Below are 25,775 nucleotides of genomic sequence, written 5' to 3' on the forward strand. Positions count from 1 at the left end.
CTGCTGGCTGTCGAGGTGACAGTCGTCCTGAACGTTTTCACCATGGGGTCCTTCCAGGCACCGAGTGGGGACCTGCCCGGGATCTCACAGAGCTCAGTGCACAGGTGCATTCGTACCGTCACAGAGGCCATTCTGCCCGCTCGGCACAATATATCAGGTTCAATGTAAACGGAGCCCACAAGGATGCCCGGCAGCAGGGCTCACCACCATCACCAAGATACCCCAGGTTCAAGGGGTGATCAGCTCCCCCTACGGGCAACGGCACATGAGAGGGGTGGTCTTCACAAACCGAAAGGTGCTCCACTCTATGAACGTGCAGCTGGTGTGTGACCATGAGATACACATCTGCATCCGATACCAAGCCAGTGTGCACAACGCCTTCATCCTGGCATACACGTTGGCCCCCGATACCTTCGCGGCATGTCCCTGGGCGAGGGATTGGCTTTTGGGCAACAGGGGTTATCCGCTGCAGTCATGCCTGATGATGCCTATCCAGAGGGCACAGGCGACATGGAGACACATTACAGCGATGTCCATCCCGCAACCAGGGCCATGATCGGTTGTGCAACAGTGTCCTGAAGATGTCTGGACCGCTCTGGAGGGGTCCTCCAATATAGTGCTAGGAGAGTCACCCACATCGTTATGGCCTGCTGCATCCGCCACAACACTGCGTCCGGTGTACGGCAGCAGGTGGCAGCCTCCTTCCCACTCAGGGACACACCTCTCCTCCTGGCTGGAATGAGTGTGTGGGGGGAGTCGAGTGCTTATATGTGGCTGCAGCTTGACAGCCTCTCAAGTGCCAATCTCGACCCCAGCGAATTGGACACCGTTCTTCATTGGAATTGCTCTCGCTCCACGTGGTGCTGGCCCATTAAGGGATGCTGAATTTCTCCAGGACCGATGCCACTTCCGTGGCCATAGAGTACCACCGGTTCAGTCCCAGCGTCAGCACTTAGTCTTTGAATCAGAGAATCCAGCCCATTGAACTTAGTACATTAAATTTATTGCAACAATGGGCAGCACGGTGGCACAATGGTTAGCACTGCTGCCTCATGGCACCGAGGTCCCAGGTTCGATCCCGGCTTTGGGTCACTGTCCGTGTGGAGTTTGCACATTCTCCCCGTGTTTGCGTGGGTTTTGCCCCCACAACCCAAAGATGTGCAGGCGAGGTGGATTACCACGCTAAATTGCCCCTTAATTGGAAAAAATGAATTGGGTACTCTAAATTTATTTTTTGAAATGATTGCAATAGTTCGCCAAATAGTAGAAACTACATTCACTGGGAATTAGGAGCCCATGTTAATGGATACAGATGTGAAATGTTCATCAGCTTCTGTCATTGTCACCAGTAGGAGACTTTCTACCTTTTGTCTGGCTCTGTGAGGGTATTTAGTAGTTGTGACTATCAGCATTTGGTCTTTCTGATCTTGAGGATGAACACAGGACTTTCCATATTTATATTCTTAACATTAACCGGGGTTTTGCACCTTAGCCAAAATGGCGGAAGTTTTGTCCGGTATCTGGCACCCCACCCACCATAATCCCAGGGGGGAAGAGAACAGGGGCAGGAGACTTTTCACATGTCCATAGTTCACAGATTTAAAAGTGATGCTCCTTCACACAGAAGAAATTTTCATCACTCAGGTTCTGAACACTGCTTGTCGGCTTTACAAATATGAGAAAAAGTTCTCAATCTGCCAGAGTTTGTTGGACAGGTCAGGTAGCCTTTTGAAACAGGTCAGGTATACATTTGGAGAGTTTGAGGTACCCTTTTGGGATTATTAACAGCAGGCATGAATCTGCATAAAAGGAGGATAAGGTCTGTAGAACTGTCAAGCAGTCAAGGCATTGAAATAACCTGCTCTTTAAATTTTGACAGAAAAAAATTGAAGCTTGCAATTCCAATAAGTGTTTACTAACATAAGGCTGAATGTTATTATTATTTCTGGTTGGCTGCTTCCAACTCCTATCCACATCACAGAGCGGGGGCTGTAACTTCATAGTTTTATTCCCCTGTGGTTGTGCCCCTCTCGAACAGATATACCCCTTTGGATACTGCCGGGGGGGGATAGCCTATCAGGGGAAAACAGCAGCAGCCAGAGCAGTGGCACCACGGCTGGCTCTGATGTTCAGAAGGGAGGGTCAAAGCGCAGAAGAGTAATAGTAATAGGGGACTCTATAGTCAGAGGCACAGATAGGCGCTTCTGTGGACGTGAAAGAGACTCCAGGATGGTATATTGCCTCCCTGGTGCCAGGGTCCAGGATGTCTCCGAACGGGTAGAGGGCATCCTGAAGGGGGAGGGCAAACAGGCAGAGGTCATTGTACATATTGGTACTAACGACATGTGCAGGAAGGGGCATGAGGTCCTGCAGCAGGAGTTCAGGGAGCTAGGCAGAAAGTTAAAAGACAGGACCTCGAGGGTTGTAATCTCGGGATTACTCCCTGTGCCACGTGCCAGTGAGGCTAGAAATAGGAAGATAGAGCAGCTAAACACGTGGCTAAACAGCTGGTGTAGGAGGGAGGGTTTCCGTTATCTGGACCACTGGGAGCTCTTCCGGGGCAGGTGTGACCTGTATAAGAAGGACGGGTTGCATCTAAACCGGAGAGGCATAAATATCCTGGCCACGAGGTTTGCTAGTGTCACACGGGAGGGTTTAAACTAGTATGGCAGGGGGGTGGGCACGGGAGCAATAGGTCAGAAGGTGAGAGCATTGAGGGAGAACTAGGGAATAGGGACAGTGTGGCTCTGAGGCAGAGCAGACAGGGAGATGTTGCTGAACACAGCGGGTCTGGTGGCCTGAAGTGCATATGTTTTAATGCAAGAAGTATTACGGGTAAGGCAGATGAATTTAGAGCTTGGATTAGTACTTGGAACTATGATGTTGTTGCCATTACAGGGACCTGGTTGAGGGAAGGGCAGTATTGGCAGCTAAACGTTCCAGGATTTAGATGTTTCAGGCGGGATAGAGGGGGATGTAAAAGGGGAGGCGGAGTTGCGCTACTTGTTCGGGAGAATATCACAGCTGTACTGCGAGAAGACACCTCAGGGCAGTGAGGCTATATGGATAGAGATCAGGAATAAGAAGGGTGCAGTCACAATGCTGGGGGTTTACTACAGGCCTCCCAACAGCCAGCGGGAGATAGAGGAGCAGATAGGTAGACAGATTTTGGAAAAGAGTAAAAACAACAGGGTTGTGGTGATGGGAGACTTCAACTTCCCCAATATTGACTGGGACTCACTTAGTACCAGGGGCTTAGACGGGGCAGAGTTTGTAAGGAGCATCCAGGAGGGCTTCTTAAAACAATATGTAGACAGTCCAACTAGGGAAGGGGTGGTACTGGACCTGGTATTGGGGAATGAGCCCGGCCAGGTGGTAGATGTTTCAGTAGGGGAGCATTTCGGTAACAGTGACCACAATTCAGTAAGTTTTAAAGTACGGGTGGACAAGGATAAGAGTGGTCCTAGGATGAATGTGCTAAATTGGGGGAAGGCGAATTATAACCATATTAGGCGGGAACTGAAGAACATAGATTGGGGGCGGATGTTTGAGGGCAAATCAACATCTGACATGTGGGAGGCTTTCAAGTGGCAGTTGAAAGGAATTCAGGATCGGCATGTTCCTGTGAGGAAGAAGGATAAATACGGCAATTTTCGGGAACCTTGGATGACGAGAGATATTGTAGGCCTCATCAAAAAGAAAAAGGAGGCATTTGTCAGGGCTAAAAGGCTAGGAACAGACGAAGCCTGCGTGGAATATAAGGAAAGTAGGAAGGAACTTAAGCAAGGAGTCAGGAGGGCTAGAAGGGGTCATGAAAAGTCATTGGCAAATAGGGTTAAGGAAAATCCCAAGGCTTTTTACACGTACATAAAAAGCAAGAGGGTAGCCAGGGAAAGGGTTGGCCCACTGAAGGATAGGCAAGGGAATCTATGTGTGGAGCCAGAGGAAATGGGCGAGGTACTAAATGAATACTTTGCATCAGTATTCACCAAAGAGAAGAAATTAGTAGATGTTGAGTCTGGAGAAGGGTGTGTAGATAGCCTGGGTCACATTGAGATCCAAAAAGACGAGGTGTTGGGTGCCTTAAAAAATATTAAGGTAGATACGTCCCCAGGGCCTGATGGGATCTACCCCAGAATACTGAAGGAGGCTGGAGAGGAAATTGCTGAGGCCTTGACAGAAATCTTTGGATCCTCGCTGTCTTCAGGGGATGTCCCGGAGGATTGGAGAATAGCCAAAGTTGTTCCTCTGTTTAAGAAGGGTAGCAAGGATAATCCCGGGAACTACAGGCCGGTGAGCCTTACTTCAGTGGTAGGGAAATTACTGGAGAGAATTCTTCGAGACAGGATCTACTCCCATTTGGAAGCACATGGACGTATTAGTGAGAGGCAGCACGGTTTTGTGAAGGGGAGGTCGTGTCTCACTAACTTGATTGAGTTTTTCGAGGAGGTCACTAAGATGATTGATGCAGGTAGGGCAGTGGATGTTGTCTATATGGACTTCAGTAAGGCCTTTGACAAGGTCCCTCATGGTAGACTAGTACAAAAGGTGAAGTCACACAGGATCAGGGGTGATCTGGCAAGATGGATACAGAACTGGCTAGGCCATAGAAGGCAGAGAGTAGCAATGGAAGGATGCTTTTCTCATTGGAGGGCTGTGACCAGTGGTGTTCCACAGGGATCAGTGCTGGGACCTTTGCTCTTTGTAGTATATATAAATGATTTGGAGGAAAATGTAACTGGTCTGATTAGTAAGTTTGCAGACGACACAAAGGTTGGTGGAATTGCGGATAGCGATGAGGACTGTCGGAGGATACAGCAGGATTTAGATTGTTTGGAGACTTGGGGGGAGAGATGGCAGATGGAGTTTAATCTGGACAAATGTGAGGTAATGCATTTTGGAAGGTCTAATGCAGGTAGGGAATATACAGTGAATGGTAGAACCCTCAAGAGTATTGAAAGTCAAAGAGATCTAGGAGTACAGGTCCACAGGTCATTGAAAGGGGCAACACAGGTGGAGAAGGTAGTCAAGAAGGCATACGGCATGCTTGCCTTCATTTTCCGGGGCATTGAGTATAAGAATTGGCAAGTCATGTTGCAGCTGTATAGAACCTTAGTTCGGCCACACTTGGCGTATAGTGTTCAATTCTGGTCGCCACATTACCAGAAGGATGTGGAGGCTTTAGAGAGGGTGCAGAAGAGATTTACCAGAATGTTGCCTGGTATGGAGGGCATTAGCTATGAGGAGCGGTTGAATAAACTCGGTTTGTTCTCACTGGAACGAAGGAGGTTGAGGGGAAACCTGATAGAGGTATACAAAATTATGAGTGGCATAGACAGAGTGGATAGTCAGAGGCTTTTCCCCAGGGTAGAGGGGTCAATTACTAGGGGGCATAGGTTTAAGGTGAGAGGAGCAAGATTTAGAGTAGATTTACGAGGCAAGTTTTTTATGCAGAGGGTAGTGGGTGCCTGGAACTCGCTACCGGAGGAGGTGGTGGAAGCAGGGACAATAGTGACATTTAAGGGGCATCTTGATAAATACATGAATAGGATGGGAATAGAGGGATACGGACCCAGGAAGTGTAGAAGATTGTAGTTTAGTCTGGCAGCATGGTCGGCATGGGCTTGGAGGGCCGAAGGGCCTGTTCCTGTGCTGTACATTTCTTTGTTCTTTGTTTATTGACAGCTCCAAGTGGTTATAAAGGGATTAAATACAAATATTTGTTTTCAGAATGTATCAAGTACTTGAAGGTATTTGAATACATTGAATGAGCTTTTTATCATTGAGAGTGTTTTTAATATAGTGAAGTTTGTGATAGATACTTAAATTGATTTCATTTCAGCGTGGCTCCAGAGGTCAGCCTATGCTGAATACTTGTGAGTTGGCATGGAGGGTATAAGGATAAAGGCTGGTGGGTGAGGGAATTGGTTGGTATAAGTTGGAACTAAGTTGGCGTGGGATCTATAATGAGCCATGTGGATGATTGGGGGCTCATGGGTGGGCATGAGGGGTAGCTCGTCGATCATAGGTTGGCATAGCCAGCATGAGGGGCCATGGGGGAGAATTGCTAGAGGATCATAGGTTAGCACGGAGGCTATGAAGAGCCATGTGAAACTGAGTGGGAGATATGTGGCTGCATGTTTAGGGCATGGAGAGTGTGTAGGGAGTTGAGGGATTGTGAGGGCAAGAGAGCCTTACTTTTCTTATCCCAACTGAGATGAAGTTCCAGAGCACTGTGGCAGGCCTTTTAAACAGGCCTTTGCCCTCGTTGGCACTTGGCAACCTCTGTGACCGCCGCCGCACTGTTTCTGGGGGTAATGGGGTTGATTCAGTTTTGCACCCGCCCCTTCCGGGACACTTCTGGGACACAAATCCAGCTGTTTGGGAAGATTTCTCCCAAGTCGGGTTTGGGGAATTGAGATATTTCCTAACTCTGAGCACCCGACTTGGGAGAGAAAATTTGGACCATTATTACAACTATTTTGGACCATATGTCAAATATTTTCAATTGCCCATTATTCCCTCCCAGAAATGAGAGGATTTGACCTCTTCAGCTTCTGAAAGGCACAGTGCAAGGTTGAAATTTTCCAATCAGCGCTTCTAATTTTTTGCCCAACTAGTGTGCAAATGGAGATTAAGAGACTGTACTGAGTGGATAACTCCATTTACCGTGTGTAATAAGCCAAGTTTCTGCTTATCAGTGTTCATGTGAGGGCTCTAATAGAAGGTCTTTAATAACAGTATTAATATTAGAAAGGGCCCATTAGGCAGACAAAAATGATCTGTGCTCTTTGACACAGATAAAATAACTCGCTGAGCCGACACTTACAGTCCTTTAAACAGAACATTAACAGTAACTGCAGCCAAAATAGGATGGAGCTGCTTTGTTCATAGAATTGAAGAAGCTAAAGAATGTTTTGGGTGATATTTGCAAATCCCTGAATTGGATTGAAATTTGCTTTTGTTACAAGTGAAATAATCTGGGGCAAAAAGTCTGAGACAAATGGGAAGCTGAAGCAACAGATAACAGCTGAGAATTCATTCAGATCCTTCTAACACTGCTCCAGCTGCTCAGCCTGTTCCCAATTGCCTAGCGTGGCTGAGCTTCGCTTATCATTTTCTGCCAGATTCTGGGTTTCTTTTATTTATGTGGTTAGAGCCATGAAGCTTCAGTGCACATTCATCACTTAAGGTTCTTTCCATAACCTTACCCAGGGGGTAACCATAACCAGGGGGCAGCACGGTAGCATTGTGGTTAGCACAATTGCTTCACAGCTCCAGGGTCCCAGGTTCGATTCCGGCTTGGGTCACTGTCTGTGCGGAGTCTGCACATCCTCCCCGTGTGTGCGTGGGTTTCCTCCGGGTGCTCCGGTTTCCTCCCACAATCCAAAGATGTGCAGGTTAGGTGGATTGGCCATGATAAATTGCCCTTCGTGTCCAAAATTGCCCTTAGTGTTGGGTGGGGTTACTGGGTTATGGGGATAGGGTGGAGGTGTTGACCTTGGGTAGGGTGCTCTTTCCAAGAGCTGGTGCAGACTCGATGGGCCTAATGGCCTCCTTCTGCGCTGTAAATTCTATGATAACGGGAAGAAAAACCGTTTAGAAAAACAAGTACAGATTATGGAGACTGCGGAGTAGTGGTATTGTCATTGGACTAGGAATGGGTAGACCCAGGCTGATACCCTGTGGACCCCGGTTCAAACCCCACCACAGCAGGTGGTGAAATTTAATTTAATAAAAATCTGGAATTAAAAGTTTAACGATGACCATGAAACTATGGTCGATTGCCATAAAAACCAATCTGATTTATCTGGAAATCAACTGTCTTCACCCGATCTGGCCTACATCTGATTCCACACCCACAGAAATGAGATTGACTCTTTAAAGAAAAACATGCCCTCTGTAATGGCTGAGCAAGAGACTCAGTCCAAGGACAATTAGGGTAATTATAAACACACTAGAATCTTGAATGATTCCAGTGTGTTTATATCGGTAAAATCACCCTAGTCCCAGATGAACATAGGCTGCTTTCCCCTTTTGAGGGGGAGATCTGACTGGTGGTGATTCAACCTGATTCAACCCCAGGCAAGGGGCACAGAGGGCTAAATAGCTGGCTTGTAATGCAGAACAAGGCAGCAACACGGGTTCAATTCCCGTACCGGCCTCCCCGAACAGGCGCCGGAATGTGGCGACCAGGTGCTTTTCACAGTATCTTCATTGAAGCCTACTTGTGACAATAAGCAATTATTATTATTAGGTTGAGATGGCAGGCTTTCATGAATAACCTCAGCAAGTACATAAGAACTAGGAGCAGGAGTAGGCCATCTGGCCCCTCGAGCCTGCTCCACCATTCAATGAGATCAAGGCTGATCTTTTGTGGTCTCAGCTCCACTTTCCGGCCCGAACACCATAATCCTTAATCCCTTTATTCAAAAAACTACGGGAATTGAATCTATGCTGTTGGCCTCGTTCTGCATCATGAACCAGCTGTCCAGCCAACTGAGCTAAACCAACCCCTTTACTTAATATCCAATATGTTTATATGCACTACCTCATGTACAGGTTCCTTCTCAAATATCAATCTTCCTTCAAGAGTCAATCTCCCTCATATCAGTCCTGAAGTTGCCTTTTGCTAATTTGTTTTCACAAACTTGTCTTAAAGGGGGAGACGGTGGCCTAGGAATATAGGAATTAGGAGCAGAAGGAAGCAATTCAGACCTTCGAGCCTGCTCTGCCATTCAATCAGACCATGGCTGATCTCTTCCTGGTCTCAAATCCACCTCCCCGCCTGTTGCCCATATCCCTTTAACATGTTTTTAAAATCAAAAATATATCCATTTCTTTCTTGAAAACATCAGCAGCAGCAGAATTGCACTCAACCACAATCTGTAATCTGCATATCCTCCACTTTACCATTACCACCAATCCAGTGGATCAACCCTGATTCAATGAAGAGTGTAGGAGAGCATGCCAGGAGCAGTGACAGGCATACCGGAAAATGAGGTGTCAACCTGATGAAGCTATTGTTCTGGATTACTTGCATACCAAGCAACGTAAGCAGCAAGTAATCGACAGAGCTAAATGATTCCACAACCAATGGATCAGATTTAAGCTCTGCAGTTATGCCATATTCAGTCATGAATGGTGGTGGACACTTAAAAAACACACTGGAGGAGGAGGCTCCACAAATATCCCCATCCTCAATGATGGAGGAGACCAGCACATTTGTGCAAAAGACCAGACTAAAGCATTCGCAATAATCTTCAGCCAGAAGTGCCAAGTGGATAATCCATCCTGCCGCATAGTAGCATAGTGGTTAACACTATGGCTTCACAGCTCCAGGGTCCCAGGTTTGATTCCCGGCTTGGGTCACTGTCTGTGAGAATCTGCACGTTCTTCCCGTGTCTGCGTGGGTTTCCGGTTTCCTCCCACAGTCCAAAGATGTGCAGCTTATTGACCATACTATGTGAATTGGCCATACTAAATTGCCCATAGTGTTCAAAAAGGTTAGGTGGGGTTACTGGGTTGTGGGGATAGGATGGAAGTGTGGGCTTAGGTGGGTTGGTCTTTCTGGTGTGGACTCGATGGGCCAAATGGTCTCCTTCTGCACTGTAAATTCTATGTCTATGTCTCCTCCAGAGGTCCTCAACATTGCAGATGCGAGTCTTCAGCCAATTCGATTCACCCAATGTGATATCAAGAAATGGCTGAAGGCATAGGATACTGCAATGGCTATGGGCTCCAACACTATTCCAGCAGCAGTAGCGAAGATTTGTGTTCCTGAACCTGACGTGCCCTTAGCCAAGCTGTTCTAGTACAGCTATAACACTGGCATCTACCTGACAAAATGGAAAATTGCCCAGGTTATGTCCTGTACACAAAAAGCAGGACAAATCTAACACAGCCAATTACCGCCCTATAAGTCTACTCTCAATCATCATTAAAGTGATGGAAGGGGTCATCAACAGTGCAATCAAGCAGCACTTACTCAGCAATAACCTGCTCGCTGATGCTCAGTTTGGGTTCCACCAGGGTCACTCAGCTCCTGACCTCATTACAGCTTTGGTTCAAACATGAACAAAGGAGCTTAACTCCAGATGTGAGGTGAGAGTGACTCCCCTTGATATCAGGCAGCACTCAACCGAGTACGGCTTAAAGGAGCCCTAGCAAAACTGGAATCAGGGGGGAAACTCTCCGCTGGTTGGAGTCATACTTGGCACAAAGGAAGATGGAGGTCAGTTATCTCAGTCCCAAGAAATCATTGCAGGAGCACTTCAAGGATGGAACGGTCATATAGTGGTTAGTACTGCTGCCTCACCGCAACATGGAACCGGGTTCAATGTATACTTTGAGTGACTGGCTGCTGAGTTTGCACATTCTCCCATGTTTCCTTGGGTTTTATCCGGCTGCTCCGGTTTCCTCCCACAGTCCAAAGATGTGCAGGTTAGGTGGGGTTATGAGGATAGGGTGGGAGGAGTAAGCTTAGGTGGAGTGCTCTAACGGAGGGTCTGTGCAGACTTGATGGGCCGAATGGCCTCCTTCAGCACTGTAGGGATTTCATGGATTTTATAGTAGAATCCGAGATCCAACCATCTTCAGCTGCTTCATCAATGAACTTCCTTCCAACATAGTAGCATTGTGGATAGCACAAATACTTCACAGCTCCAGGGTCCCAGGTTCGATTCCGGCTTGGGTCACTGTCTGTGCGGAGTCTGCACATCCTCCCCGTGTGTGCGTGGGTTTCCTCCGGGTGCTCCGGTTTCCTCCCACAGTCCAAAGATGTGCGGGTTAGGTGGATTAGCCATGCTAAATTGCCCACAGTGGCCAAAATTGCCCTTAGTGTTGGGTTGGGTTACTGGGTTATGGGGATAGGGTGGAGGTGTGGACCTTGGGTAGGGTGCTCTTTCCAAGAGCCAGTGCAGACTTGATGGGCCGAATGCCCTCCTTCTGCACTGTAAATTCTAGGATAAGGTCAGATGTGGGGATGTTCGCTGATGATTGCGCAATGTTCTGCACTATTTGCAACTCTTTAGACACTGAAACAGTCTATGTGTAAATGCAACAAGACCTTGACAATATCCGGGTTTGGGCTGACAAGTGTGGTGCAAATGTTACTTGCCACAAGTGCCAGGCAATGACCATCTCCAATAAGACAGAATCCAACCATCGCCCCTTGACATTATTACCAGAACCACATTTTCCCACTATCAACAACCTGGGGGTTCACATTGGCCAGAAACTGAACTGGACTAGCCATAAAAATACTGTGGCTACAAGAGCAGGTCAGAGGCGAGAAATCCTGCAGCGAGTAATTCACCTCCCCAAAGCCTATCTACCACCTATAAGGCACAAGTCAGAGTGTGATGGAATACTTCCACCTGCTAGGATGAGTGCAGGTCCAACTCAAGAAGCTTGACATCATCCAGGGCAAAGCAGCCCACTTGATTGGCACCCCATCCACAAACATTCATTCCCTCCACCATCGACACACCGTAGCAGAAGTTGTACCATCTGCAGGATGTACTGCAGGAACTCACCAAGGCTCACCTTCCAAACCCATGACCATTACCATCTAGAAGGACAAGGGCAGCAGACACATGGGAACAGCACCACCTAGAGGTTCTCCTTCAAGTCACTCACCATCTGACTTGGAAATATATCGCCGTTACTCGGGTAAAATCCTGGAAACCCCTCCCTAACAGCACAGTGGGTATACCTACACCACATAGACTGCAGCGGTTCAAGAAGGCAGCTCACCATCACCTTCTTAAGGGCAATTAGGGATTGTCAACAAATACTGGCCTCGCCAGTGACACCCACATACTGTTGTTACGACACCCTGGGCTAGTACATGATCAATTACAACCCCACAGGCCCTGGAGACACAACACAAGTTATAGCCAACAATTCTTATACAAATACCCAAAATCTTTGACCCTCGACGCTCCAATAATTACAGTCACCAGGGGCGGGATTCTCCGAGCCCCTGCCGGGTCGGAGAACCGCCGGGGGCTGGCGTGAATCCCGCCCCCGCCGTGTCCCGAAGTCTCCGCCACCAGAGATTCGGCGGGGGCAAGAATTGCGCCGCGCCAGTCGGCGGGCCCACCCTCACCGATTCTCCGGCCCACGATGGGCCGAAGTCCCACTGCTGGAATGCCTGTCCCGCCAGCGTGGATTAAACCACCTTTTGAACGGCGGGACAAGGCGGCGTGGCCGGGGTCCTGGGGGGGGGGGTGATCTGGCCCCCCCAGGGTGCCCCTACGGTGGCCTGGCTCACGATCGGGGCCCACCGATCCGCGGGCGGGCCTGTGCTGTGGGGGCACTCTTTTTCTTCCGCCTTCGCCATGGTCTTCACTATGGCGGAGGCGGAAGAGACCCCCTCCCCTGCGCATGCGCGGGGATGACGTCAGCAGCCGCTGACGCTCCCGCGAATGCGCGGACCCGCTTCACCCGGCGAAGACCTTTAGGCCCCAGCTGGCGTGGCACCAAAGGCCTTTCCCACCATCCAGTGGAGCGGAAACCGCTCCGGCGCGGGCCTAGCCTCCTCAAGGTGAGGGTTTGGCCCCTAAAGGTGCGGCCCGACACCGGAGTGGTTCCCGCCACTCCATCACTCCGGGACCCCCCCCGCCCTGCCCGGTAGGGGATAATCCCGCCCCAGGTTTGTAAGTTTAAGCACAATTTCAGTTTATTTATAACTAGAGCAAATATGCAGTAAACATAGCTGCTTAACACCGATCTAATACCGGACTCCACTTTAATTGCACCAGTCTCCACCCACACACATGAGACAGAAAAACACAGAGGGATCGGAAAAGGATGGAAAATAATAATGTTGAAGATCAAAAGATAATAGTCTTTGCTTCAGATCATGGATCTTCCCCGCTGATTGTTTAAAGTCACTGGTTTACTGCTGGTAATGGTCTTCCTTGCAGAATAATTTATTCAGGGTCCTTGCAGGTTAGAGAATATAGGACTTACAGGCAACAGGCTCTCTGGAGACACATTATTCTTAATCAAGTTGGGCTTTCAACTCAAAGTTTGATGCCAAGCCTCTGTTCTCCAAGAACTCAGCCCCATCAGGTCTTCTGTAGAGAATTATCAGATTCTGAATCTGTAATGTTTCTCCTGGAACCAGCTTCATCCAAGCTTTGCGCCAGTTCAGAAAACACAGTCTTTCTGGATGAAAAACAGAGTGTAGAGAAGAAAGGTTCTCTGTCCGAGTTGCCGAAGAGAAACTGAAACCTCCTCGTGTCCCTGAACCAATGCAGTGTGAACAGATCCAATCAATGCCTGTTTCCGGGCAGAGCACAGCTTTCTGGGCCAATTCATTGCTTCCAGCAAAGTCAATCAAAGCGAGTCATCACGGATGGCTTCCAGATTCTTCCTGCTTAATTTAAAGGCACGGGCCATTGCTTCTGCTTGAGTTAAAGATACAGTCTGCATTGAAGTCACAGGTTCATTACTTATCCATGGATCAAAATGGTAAAAGCAAAAATAAAAGAAAGGGGAAAGAAGGGAATAAACACGAAGGATCTTAAGAAGCATTCTTAAGTTCTCCCAATCTTTCATTATAACTCAGTCCTCTGACATGTGTGGTCTCAAGAATAATAATTCATCAAAGTGATTCTACTACTGTACCACTACTGCCTGTGTATTATAGAAGAATAGAATGTGCATTTAAGAAGTAGGTCATTCAGCTCACAACACATGCCTGGTTGACATCTCTTCAATTGATGTGGTTCACTCCTATCCTTTACAACTGTCACTGATTTCTCCATCCCCTTTCCCCATTTCATTTTATATTCTTCCTTCACAAAGAATTATTGGATTCCACCTCAGCTGAGTTCTATTTGCTGACTTAATAGCGACTTGTAATTGAAGCATGCCATGTTCTATTAGTTCCACGTATGAACAATAGCAATTGCCTTGACACTTTCTGATGTTATTGTGGTTATTCTTCCCTGTTATTCATTTCACAACCAGTGGGGAGCTGGGGGGGGGGGGGGGGGGGGGGTGGGGGGAGGGCAGTTTACCTTTTCAAAATATTTTGTACTTTTGTTAACCCTTCCCTTCAACCTCCTCTGTTCTACTGGAGAAATGTTTTTGTTTTCATAACTGTTATGAATCAATTAGTCTTCTGCTTGATTCAAAATTATATGTGTTTCATAGAGAGTTTCTTGCACTTTTTGTCAGGCAAGTATATAAGAGGAATGCTGGAATGGCATCACACATCATTATTCAGCAAATAAATAACGTATCCTTTATTCTCCGAAACCACGGTCTTTAAACATAGTAGTTCAGTTTACAGTAGACATATTAAGTGATTTAAAATCTTACAGCCAAGGCCTCAAATAATTTTGAGGCAAAATAATTTGCACACAAGCAGATTTAATGGAAGGAACAGGAACATATTGCTTGGTCCATCAAGTCTTCCCCGATGGTCTGACAGCATCTGTGGAGAGAGAAGGGAGCTAACATTTCAAGTCTCGGCAACACGCTGTCAAAGTCATCCAGACTCAAAACATTAGCTCCCTTCTCTCTCCACAGATGCTCAGACCTGCTGCAATTTTCCAGTATGCTCTGTTTTTGCTTCAGATTCCAGCATCCGCAGTAACCTCATGGACAATCCAGTAGATATGTTTGGATTTGAAACTTTAATTTTAAAGTGGAAAATTTGACTTCATATTGTTTGCAGCCAAAATTTGGAACTGTTGCCAGCTCCACTGAATTTGTATGTACTTATTTTATTTCAGTAACACGGCAAAGTAATTTCGAGCCGTGCAGAATTTAAATATAATTGCTGAATGAAAACTCTTAAGTATGCCTCCTAGCATTTAGAAATTGCAAAACATAATTGGACCCATTCTCCAATAATTAACTAAATTTCTCCCCATTATCCACTAGTACTATATTTATAGCACTCTCTCAAACCTGTACATTTTAATGTGTACCAGCTTTATACTTTCATAAGTTACCTCAACATACATATATCCATGTACAAACCTGCCCCAGATACAAACCTCCTCCAGACCCAATTCACTAAATTATTGGGGGGGAATGTTAATAGTTAAGAGATGTGGGTCAAGATTTAGAAGAATTGCTATTGTGGGCCAAACTAACAATGCAGTGTGCCGACTTGCGAGTTAACTATAAATTGTTTTGATGCATATGTGGATACTTCTCCAGAGAGGAAGGTTAGTTTTAAATTAGGAACTTTTCATCAGACTTTTGACCAGTCACATCACTTTGGCAGGTTTCCCGGGCTTCTTGAAGATGGTCGTTGAATGGATGGTGAAACAATTGTGGGGCAATTCATAAGGCAGACGAAAGGCATGAATATGGAAGTCAATAAATTCTCAGCGCGCATAGATGATCTCTTAGCTCTCACAGGGAAAGGATTTGCTGAGAGGCTAATTTGCAAGTTTGAAGGGTAATGAGGCTCACCATTTCAGGCAGCCTGTTGTTGAGAGACCTACAAGGGGTCAGCTGAGGGACCAAAGTCACAGGAGGCGTTACCCATGTTACAAGGTTGACAGAGAGAGCCTTAGCTACCTGGACCTCTTGTAAGAGTGCTGTTTCATGATTGCTTAGATTGTCACGACGACAGACATCTGCAACCTCCTGGAAGAAAACCTGTTCCCTGTTGGACCCGATCGTTACGCATTACCTGTAGGTGTGAAAGTTACTTCTGTCCTCGACTTTTTTTTGTCTTTGGATTCTTCCAGGCTATTTCCAGAGACATATCCAGGATTTCCCAGATAACGGCACACAGTAACTGTAACTGGTCAGTAATTGGTTGATTTGCCACCATCAGCAGTTAACTTTGCCTGTGATGATGCTCATCAAAGTGAACAGGCCTTTGGATTTGCCTCTCTGACTGGGCTTCCACAGGTGAAACTTGTCATTAACCACACACATGTGGCAATCCAATCCACAAAGATCATTGATAAACTGCATGGAACATTCCATCAATGTCTGGGTGCTGTACAAGAAATGGCTTACGCACGATTGCACTAGATTTCTGGGGAACTGCCATGATGCTTTCCTCCTGCACTAGTTCAAGCTCCCTGACCTTTTTGGAGGAGTGGTTGCTCGGAGACAAAGGGTTTAAACTAAGCTGACGACATCTGTGAGGGACCTGACCAATGTTGCCCAAGAAAACAATGGCTACCTGACCACAGTTACCTGTGATGAGTTCCAGGCGCCAAGACAGGTCTTGATGTGCCGTTCAGTCTTGCCTGGTCACAATCTCCAAAATGATCCTGGTGTCTGCCCACTGTGCAACATTGTGGAACAGTGAATGTTCGAGCTGCAGAGGAACAAGATGTCAAGCACACACAATCTGAAAAGGATTCCAATGTAGATGCCAAGTCAGCCGCTCGCATTGCTGCTCAGCGGTTTTCTTGTAGGCTGTAAGATTCAGTTAGTCATCACCACCGCAACTATATAACAACCACATGTGACAGCCACTTTCCCCTCTCCACCATTTCCCAACCCCACTGACACAACACAGTTCTCTAATCAACCATTCACTCATTGAACACCTGCCACCCCAGGGATCCTCATCAATTCATGTCTTCCCATTCATCAATGAGCAATTGAAAAGATGACACCCCAGTAACTAAGCAACACTGAAAAACAGTGTGACGTAATCAGTTTTAGGTGGTTCTAGTGAACAATAGAAAGTTAACAATATAACATTTTGTCAAACACCCATCCTTGTTGGTGCATAACTTGATGAAACTACAAAGAACTTCCAGTTGGCCGAAAGCTCTCAAGGGTGAGATTTCCTCCTGGTGAGGGGTGGAAGTCCCATACTGAGCTTGTTAAGGTCACCCCTAGTGTATTATTGCTGCGGGGCAGCCTTTGACCTGGAGGGGTGAATAATAGCCTCCCCCCACCCCCTACCATATAGTCTAACATATCTGCCATCCTACACAAGGTGCCAGATATGTTGACATTCAGAGTCTGCACGCTGTGGATTCATTTGATTGCCGAGACTAATGTTTCACAGAGTTGTCCAAACACGAAGAAAGACATTTTTGCACCATGACTTGAATCTGCTCATGCTTCAGCAGGACTTCTCCACTGTCATTGCGGACATTGCATGTGGCAGGCCTGCCAAAGTATCACAGATTCTTTAATGCGTCATTTTCATCGCTGCAACAGGCACATATACTCCATGTCAAATCTGCACACCATGCATAATAATTATTGCATATGACATCAATCTCAATTTACACACTCGTCAGGAAATGCATATTGACTGTTAACATTTTCAAAGCTTCCCAAAATGGTAACTGTCAAATGAATGAGAGATCTCAGCATCATTTGAGTTAAGTGTTATATTTTGTGGTAACCATTTATATAACTTTCCAAATCTAAGCTCTAGAAAGCTAGATATTGACACACATTAGTTAACAATTTACTCTAGGTAGCTACCTGAGTACCATACACAGATGGTAAAAGCTACCTTACCATTAGCTCGAGGTGGGTAGGAAAAGAAATATACTACATGTATAGGTAATGGAGATGATGCATGATCGAAAATCTATAAAAGGAAAAGTACAGTCCCACCACTTAAACTGCCCACATTAAAATTGGAGAGGCAGCACGGTTGTGCAGTGGTTAGCACTGCTGCCTCACGGCGCCGAGGTGCCAGGTTCGATCCAGGCTCTGGGTCACTGTCCGTGTGGAGTTTGCACATTCTCCCTGTGTTTGTGTGGGTTTTGCCCCCACAATCCAAAGATGTGTAGGGTAGGTGGATTGGCCACGCTAAATTGCCCCTTAATTGGAAAAAATGAATTGGGTCCTCTAAAATTTAAAAAAACAATAATTAAAATTGGATAAACAGAGCAAACCATTGCAATAACTATTATGATCATTTGTCATCAGTTATTTTGGGCAGAAGGTGGTGAAAAGTATGGCTCATAGATCCCTAAGTTGTGATTACACTCCTCAGTTATGGAGCCACACCAAGAATTCAGTTGAAGAGAAGCTGCGCCAAGTTGACTGATCTCTGCTGGCAGCATCAAAGTGGAAGTTAATTGTTCTTTACCATGTCCTGTCAATGTGAGAACATTACACAGAAGCTGTATCATTGAACTACACAAAATATGAGTGGAGCAGAATTATGGGGCAGTATGTTCCAACAGTGTCTTGCTCCCAGGTACCTGATTAATACAGGGCTGTATATGCTGCAAATCCGTCATTTATCTTGCCAGGTTAAGTGTTTCCCTCAAGATGTAAGTGTCAAGTATTATTTTGGCCTGAATTTTATGTTTTGGGGCACGCTCAAAGTTGGCACGGGCAGTAGTGGATGTGAAACACACTCCTGCCTGAATCCCGCTCATCACGCAATCTCATGCTGGAAAGCTATTAATTGGCCATCCAGTAGTGAAACGGGCTCTGTGAAAGGCTGAGCTCTGCCAGGGAGATCGGGAAGAGGACGGGCATCAAGAAAAGGGCCGGTGCATTCAATGAACTCCCTCAGGGGACAGCCATTGCGTTGTTGTCTGAGGGAGATCCAAACTATAAACAATAAATACCGGCAGAAAATCTGTGCCACGTGTGTCCAGCCAGCACAATCATGAATAGACCTCAATCCCCAGACACTTTTGTTAATCTTATTTGAACCCCGAATTTCATCCTGCCCTGGATCGAGGTTGCTGCTAAAGCGTAAAGGCCACCTTGCCAACTGCAAAAGCAGACAGGCAATGTTAAATCCTAGCTAATTGCGATTTAATTCTTTTATATTGGCTTCTCAATTATTGGCGGGCACACTTGCGACTCATGTGTGCCTGCCAGCCAAAATATCACACGAGGGGACGATTAATTTGGGAAGCATGCCCGATGTCTTCTCGTGTAATTTTTCACGCTTCCTGGTCTGATGCACAAGCACCCAAGCAATGTAAAATTCTGGCACGTGCTTAAATTGAAACACTTTGATAGCTGTCATTTCAGACAATCTATGTTCGCAAAGGAAAGTACTGCCCTTTAAATGAGAATTTCTAAGTTACTTCTGGAGAAGCTCCATTTTGATTATTAGCATGAATGATGTGTCAAAATACTGGGAACTTTTAGAGAACACTCAAAAGCTCATGTATCACAACAATCACAACTTCAATTTAGACACCGTCTCTGAAGACTTAAGAGGAGAAACAGATGTAGAGAGTTAGGAGAGGTGAATGAAAGCAGGGTTAAATGTTTTATGATGTCTTTTAAAGGCAGCAGCAAAATCAGAGGAGTGTAAAAAAACAAGTTGCAAACAGTAATGTCTGCTGAAGACTTAGGCAGTGATATTGAAACAGAGAGAGCAAAAAAGAAGGATGCCACAGTTGGAGAGCACAGGCTGGGACATAGCAGTGCTTAAGGTTGTGGAGCAGGAACAATCAGAGGAGAAGTGTCATGGAATTGAGGTAATGGTTATAATCACTGATGATAAAATGCTACTTGAGACAAGTGTGAGGGAAGAGAAAATTGATGAAGAAATTACCTCATAGAACTACAGATGCTGCGTGATACCTTGAGTGTTTACAACATTTCCTGTTTTTATTTCTGATTTCCAGCTTTCACAGTATTTTGCTTCTTTTCACCAAATATAAACTTCTGACCAGTGGACTCACATTAGTACAAAAACTAAATAAGTTTGAAAAAGCTTAAAGAAACCTATCTTTTCTTTTTACAAATACTGATAAACAGACAATGCCTTTCCAACAAATTCCATTTGTTATTCAAGCCAAATAACCAAATTCAACTCAAATAACCAAATAAATTGTACGTTAATGTAAAAATGATCATAGGCGACTCTTCCTGGGAGGAGACTTGTTTTCATATATTATTTTGTCAAACACTCAGTTTGCCATCTGTTCTATATTGTATTGCAGGACTTGCATGTCAAGAAGATGTTAATGAATGCAAAAAAACTCCTTGTTTTCCTGGAGTCTCCTGTTTCAATAACTTTGGAACGTACAAATGTGGAAGTTGCCCAGGCAAAATGCAGGGTGACGGCCGATCTTGCAAACGTGAGTATCATATTGTATTGATTAATTGTAGTTCACAAAGAGCTGATATTTATATAGGCAAGATGCCGTCCAAATGCTTTTGGTTCCTGTAATCAAGTTCATGCTATAAATGTGATAGTTGAAACTGTAATTTAGATTGGCTGCAGTTTCTTGTTTAGCCCATAAAATGTAAAACATCTGCACAGCATCTGCACAGAACTTTGAAAGACTATTCCATGCAGATGTCACATGGATAGCGAGAAATTAAACTCTTCCCACAAAATTAGATATTTTCAAAACGATAGAAGATTGGAGAGGGTAAATAGTGAATGATTGCTCCCAGCGGTTAGCACATGAATACCAGGGGCGGGAGAGTTAGCATTATCATTGGAGCATAGGAGCAGGAGGAGGCCATTCAGCTCATTGAGCCTGTTCCACTATTCAATTAGATCATGGACTACGCCAACACCACTTTCCTGCACTGTCCCCATATACATTGATGTTGTTAGTACCCAGAAACCTATTTATTTCTGCCTCAGCACATTCAGTGACAGCCTCCACAGCCCTCTGGGCTAGAGAATTCCAAAGATTCACCATTCTCTAAGTGAAGAAATTCCTCCTCATCTCAGTCTTAAATGACTAGCCCTTTATCCTGAGACTGACTAAAGAGGAACATTCAATAGGTGGAGAGAACTTAAGGTAAACAATAAACCTCCAGTGTTTAATGATTTCCACCCCGGGTAGACGTGGCTGAGCAAGTTGCAGGTACTCATCGATATCTTTAAAAGCACGCCAGAACTGGTAACATTCAAATAAGTTGGAAAGTAGAAAATATAATCCTTGTAAAACAGGCAAGGGTTGAAGTATCGAAGTTCAGACCTATGGGCATGGTGTGTAAGGATCATCTGGCACAACAGGGGATGATTAACCTGAGTGTCTGTAGGTTGAGAAAGGGTAGAATGTGTTTCATCAATGTATTGTTTTTTTGAGCTAATGCCAGAACTTAATTACAGCAACAAATGTCATCTGCATGAATTCTAAGCATTTGACACTACCCTGGAACAAAATAATTTACAAGTTATGTGTCCATGAAATAGGTGACAAATTGTTGGATTGAATTAATGATTGCCTGAACAGCAGACAGGAAAAGATTGTGATGTGTGGGCAGTTGTCAGCGGAATCTCACTGAATTAGTGTCAGCGCTGCTCTTGCTTATCATTTTTACAAATGGCTTAGAAGATGAGATATTCATGTCTTCATTATGCGGATAACGCCAAATGAGCTGCATTGGCTAATGATGCTAATCAGTGTGCGATAAACCAAACAATTCTGGACAGGTTAGGTCAATAAGCAGACTGGGCAGCTGGAGTTTCACACATTAGTATAAAGGGTGAGATTATATAAATAATTTGAGACCGTTGAATAATTGATTGCTATCATTAGTCAGCAACTTCATTATCATTGTACCATGTTGATGAAAGGTAAAATAAATAAACCTTGGTCTGTTTTTTGTCTATTTAATACTATTTGCTGATGTGATGTGAGCAATGTGATAGAATCATAGAAAATCAAAGGGGTTTGATGCATCCGTTGGTCATTAAAACCATTGATTCATGTTTGGAGCAATGAAGAAAGGAAATTGTGGGATGTATGACTAAAAATGTGACTCCTGAGTGAAAGGAGTTGATTTTCAAGTTGTATCCAACTTGATGAAGGAGCGACGCTGCGAAAGCCAGTAATTCCAAATAAACCTGTTGGACTTTAAACTGGTGTTGTACGACTCCTTACTGTGCCCACCCCAGTCCAACGCCAGCATCTCCACATCATATCTAACTTTTATGAGACTCCACCTGGAGCATTATGTTCAGTTTTGGTCATGTACTACAGAAGGAATATTAAGTAACTGGAGGGAAATCAGAGGTCGGGGGTGGGGTGGGGTGAGAGTTGGGGTGCCCCATCACTGATGGGTACCTTGACAGCCACCTGCAATGTGTGCCGACATGGCAAACTGAGAAGGAGCCCTTATTCCAGGAGCCTGCGGATGTCAGCAAAGGCCTGCTGTGAAAGCCTGAGCCTCCTGAGACAGTGCTGCTCAGATATGTTGAAGGAGCAGATCCTCTGCTAGTAGACCCTGTGGTGAAGGTCTCGCCTCCTCTGTGTCCATCCCCTCCGCCCTGTGGAACACCATATGACTGCAGAGAAAGCAACTAGTGCTGCTGGAGATGATGCTGGAGCTGCTTCTGCTGCTGGTGCTGTTATTGCTCGTGCTGCTCCTCTGGAACTTTTGTCAGAGCTGTATGGTAAGCTGGACAAACTGCTTCCATGATGCAGCAACGTGCAGCAAAAGGAGAGTGAAGGTGATGTGCCAGACAGGTGAAGTGACTTCCAAAATTTGTCAGTCTCCTGTTAAGCACTAAAGGTACTCTTGTGGCAGACGTTCTATGAGCAGCAGCTTCTCACCTGGCCATGGCTGGAGCTCTTCAGTTTTATTGATCAAAGGATTCCCAGCTTTTCAGTTTCACCAAAGAAGCACTTCACTGCTGTACCTCTGTGATTCTGGTGCATTCCATTGAATTCAGGAAATAGGTCCACTGCCTGTTAAATGCAGAAACCTGAAACAGAATTTAATTGCTTCTTGTAATAGTTAAATGCCTTACCTAGCAGACGCAAGGGGGGCTCCCCCTCATCTACACATCTGCTTGGTGAAACTGAGGAAAGGTCAAGGTATTGTTGGAATCCTGACCCGATATCGCTTCCAGGAGAATCAGCTCCCAACACACTCAAATGTACCCCCACCTTGCCTGGTAAAACTTTCCCCCCTACATGTGGGAAAGAGAGGAAGTTAAAATGAAATCAAATCATTTTTTCTAGTTTGCGAATGAATCTCCAGCTGCTAATATGTAGAGGTTGGCAGACTATGATAGAGACAATTCTGTTCCCTTTGAATAGTGAATCTTTAGGAAAATCAATTGGAAATGGAGGTGGAAGAGGCAATACATAATAATTTGCGTATCATCCCATATGATGTAAAATCTGTTCAACTCTGTTTACTGAGAAAAAAGTGACGTGCAAAATATCTGATGGTGCAAATCACAATTTGGGCTGTAGTGTTGGCAATGGCATTGGACGCATTTCTCTGGAAAAGTTTCAAAGTGTGGTCGCGAGCTGGAATTGCCACGAGCTCCCCGGCGCTCGGCCCAGCGAGGCCGGCAACGCAATTCAACGTTAATTGGTCCACTTAACGAGGCCTCACGGGCATCTCGCCGCAAATGAAGGCTCGCCAGCTGATTCGTCGGGAGCACGCTCACCAACCCCCCATTAACAAGGTCGCGCAGCACTTAAACTGCACTGGTTCAACCAACCCACGCCAGCTTGCAACAATGCCGTCCAGGGGATCGGCCCCAAGATTCGGGGACATTGACCTGGGGAGGCTGCTAGACGCCGTGGAGGCCAGGAGGGATGTTTTCTTCCCCCGACAGTCCAAGAGAGTCAGCCAAAAGGCAGCCAAGGCTGCCTGGGATGAGGTGGTGGCAGCTGTCAGCTCGAGGAGTGTGACCAGGAGGATTGGCCTTCAGTGCCAGAAGAAGGTCAACGGCCTACACCGGGCAGCACGAGTGAGTAGACACCAATGCCTCCCCACAAAGGGAGCATCCACCCCCGACTCCCCAGGTGGACCCCAGCCCTTCCTCCAACCCCCTCCCCCTTCCTCCAACCTCCTCCCCCTTCAACACCCCCCCTAACCCCACCTTTACACCCCTTTTCCCAGCACTATGAACCGTGCATGTGCCTAATGATGCCTTCTCAGGAAATGTTCTCCCATAACCATTGGGACCGGTGGAGGGGTGCTGGACATCAGAATCCTCACCTCCTTCGAGGAGCAGACCTTGGAGGTGACTGGGGTGGCCGAGGACAGATTGGTCACCCACGTGGAGGCTGGCAGATGCCGCAGAGGTGAGGAACCACCGGGCTCCACATGAGGAACCTGTCAAACATCAGTTGTTATTGCTTTACTGACTAACCCATCTCTCCCACTGACCACATGTCCATTCTCCCACAGGTCCTCCAGCCGACGGCGCTGCCACATCCTGGGTGGCCTCCTCTCCTGACTCCGAGGAGAACACGTCAGAGGAGAACTCTGAGGATGCAACCATTGTAGTTGCGGTACAGCTGTCATCCCCACCCTCCACCAACGCAGATACACACACTTCGGTGGGACATGTTAGTGGGAGGCTTCAGCGGCACAATCTGATGAGCACCTCACCGCTGCTGATACACATCAGGCGAGACTGCAGTCGAAAGTCTGCTGGATCCCAGGACCCAGCTTGGTCCCAGCCTGATGCTGAGTCTGTGGTACTGAGGTACTCGGAGCTGATGGAGATGTTAAGGAGCGGCCAGGACACTCAGAGGCAGATGTCAGCAACACTCCAGCAGATCCATAGCCGATTTGAGGAGTCCCAGAGGCGAGGGGCACAGGAGATGGCATCAGCAATGCGTGGCACCGAGGCCAACACTGCTAGGGTGGCGACCGCAATGGAGAGCCTGGTGCACAATGTCAGCATCATGAGTGAAGGTGTCCAAGGCGTTGCTCAGTCAGTGACTGCCACGGCCGAGGGTCTTGGCAGAATGTTCGACTCGCTAGGGGATGTCACCCAGTACCAGGCCGACCTTGATGAGGTTCTGCAGGACATGTCCTGCTCTCAGATGGTCATGGCTGAGGCACTGCAGAGCATGTGCCAGACACTGAGGAGTATCGCCGAGGGCATCGACACGATGGTGCAGACCATGGGGAACCACCAGGGCTGGCAGAGCAAGATAATGCATGGCCAGCCGGGACTTGAACCAGCTGCCCCTTCGTCCCAAGGTGAACGCCAAAGCCCTATGGCTGTCGACCGGGCGGATGGGCGCTGAGTTCCAAGCTGGACCCATCCCATTGAGTGGCGATGGTGGACATGAGCACTCCTAAGTTCCACCCCTCTGATGAGGCTGCGTTTTGAGGTCAGCACACGGGACAGGGCGGCGCAGCTGTGCATGTACTGCCGACAACTGAGCCGGGCCAGAGGCCCCAGAGGACGCCCGCCAGGGGCATCGAAGGGCACAGGACGAGGTAGACAACTGGCTGCCTCCACCTCAAGATGTGCATGCTGGGGAAATGCCAACACTTAGTGGTAGATCTTGGAGGGCAAACTGAGGATCACTGAGGGCACCGGAGGAGGGAGGACATGGCGGGGTGATTAGGTATGGGGTGGGGAGGAGGGGATCGGGCGGCACCATCAGGAGTGGGGTTTGTACAACACATTACACTACTTTTCGCACAACCATTACGGTACCTCAGTCACTTCCTTCAGCAATGCGGGCTGACCCACGGACCCTTTACCCAACTCTCCTTTACCCCCCCCCCCCTGCCATACATGCTCCCTATGACGTTTACCCACCCTCCAGCTGTGGACATGTCCCCGGAGCGGTGTCGCATCCCATGGGTGTTCGGATGTTGCGTGTATGGTGTTGCCTCCCGCAGTGTTCAATAACAGTGTCCAAGCATCAGAGTGTGATTGGGATGCTGGAAATGACGCCCACGCACGGGAATCCACTTGGCATTTGTGAAGTGCTCACTGAACCACAATTGCCAATTCCCTATCAGCAATAGCCATGAACCAACGCAGCCAGAGGCCTCAGTAATCGGTGGGGCTACGGGTGGTCATTAGGCTAGACGGGCAGGGACAGGGGTTGGCCGCGGAACGGGTGCACACAATCCAGAGGTTGGCATGGTGATGC

At 46.9% G+C, this 25,775-nt stretch overlaps 1 protein-coding gene and 1 long non-coding RNA gene across 4 annotated transcripts in view; one reads left to right on the forward strand and one right to left on the reverse strand.

Annotated features, from left to right (window-relative positions):
• The window catches only part of LOC140388121 (von Willebrand factor D and EGF domain-containing protein), a 455,711-nt gene that overhangs the window by 324,698 nt on the left and 105,238 nt on the right, over positions 1–25,775 (forward strand). For both annotated transcript variants that reach the window (XM_072471788.1, XM_072471798.1), the window contains one exon: positions 19,887–20,024. In XM_072471788.1, the coding sequence (XP_072327889.1) occupies positions 19,887–20,024 (138 nt within the window). The remainder of the gene's footprint in view (positions 1–19,886; positions 20,025–25,775) is intronic.
• Positions 1–25,775, reverse strand: part of LOC140388125 (uncharacterized) — a 175,084-nt gene that overhangs the window by 47,401 nt on the left and 101,908 nt on the right. For both annotated transcript variants that reach the window (XR_011934099.1, XR_011934100.1), the window contains exon 2: positions 16,186–16,309. This is a non-coding gene — a long non-coding RNA (uncharacterized lncRNA). The remainder of the gene's footprint in view (positions 1–16,185; positions 16,310–25,775) is intronic.

This window comes from Scyliorhinus torazame, chromosome 2 (genome assembly GCF_047496885.1).
Source record: "Scyliorhinus torazame isolate Kashiwa2021f chromosome 2, sScyTor2.1, whole genome shotgun sequence".
Classification (NCBI taxonomy): Eukaryota; Metazoa; Chordata; class Chondrichthyes; order Carcharhiniformes; family Scyliorhinidae; genus Scyliorhinus; species Scyliorhinus torazame.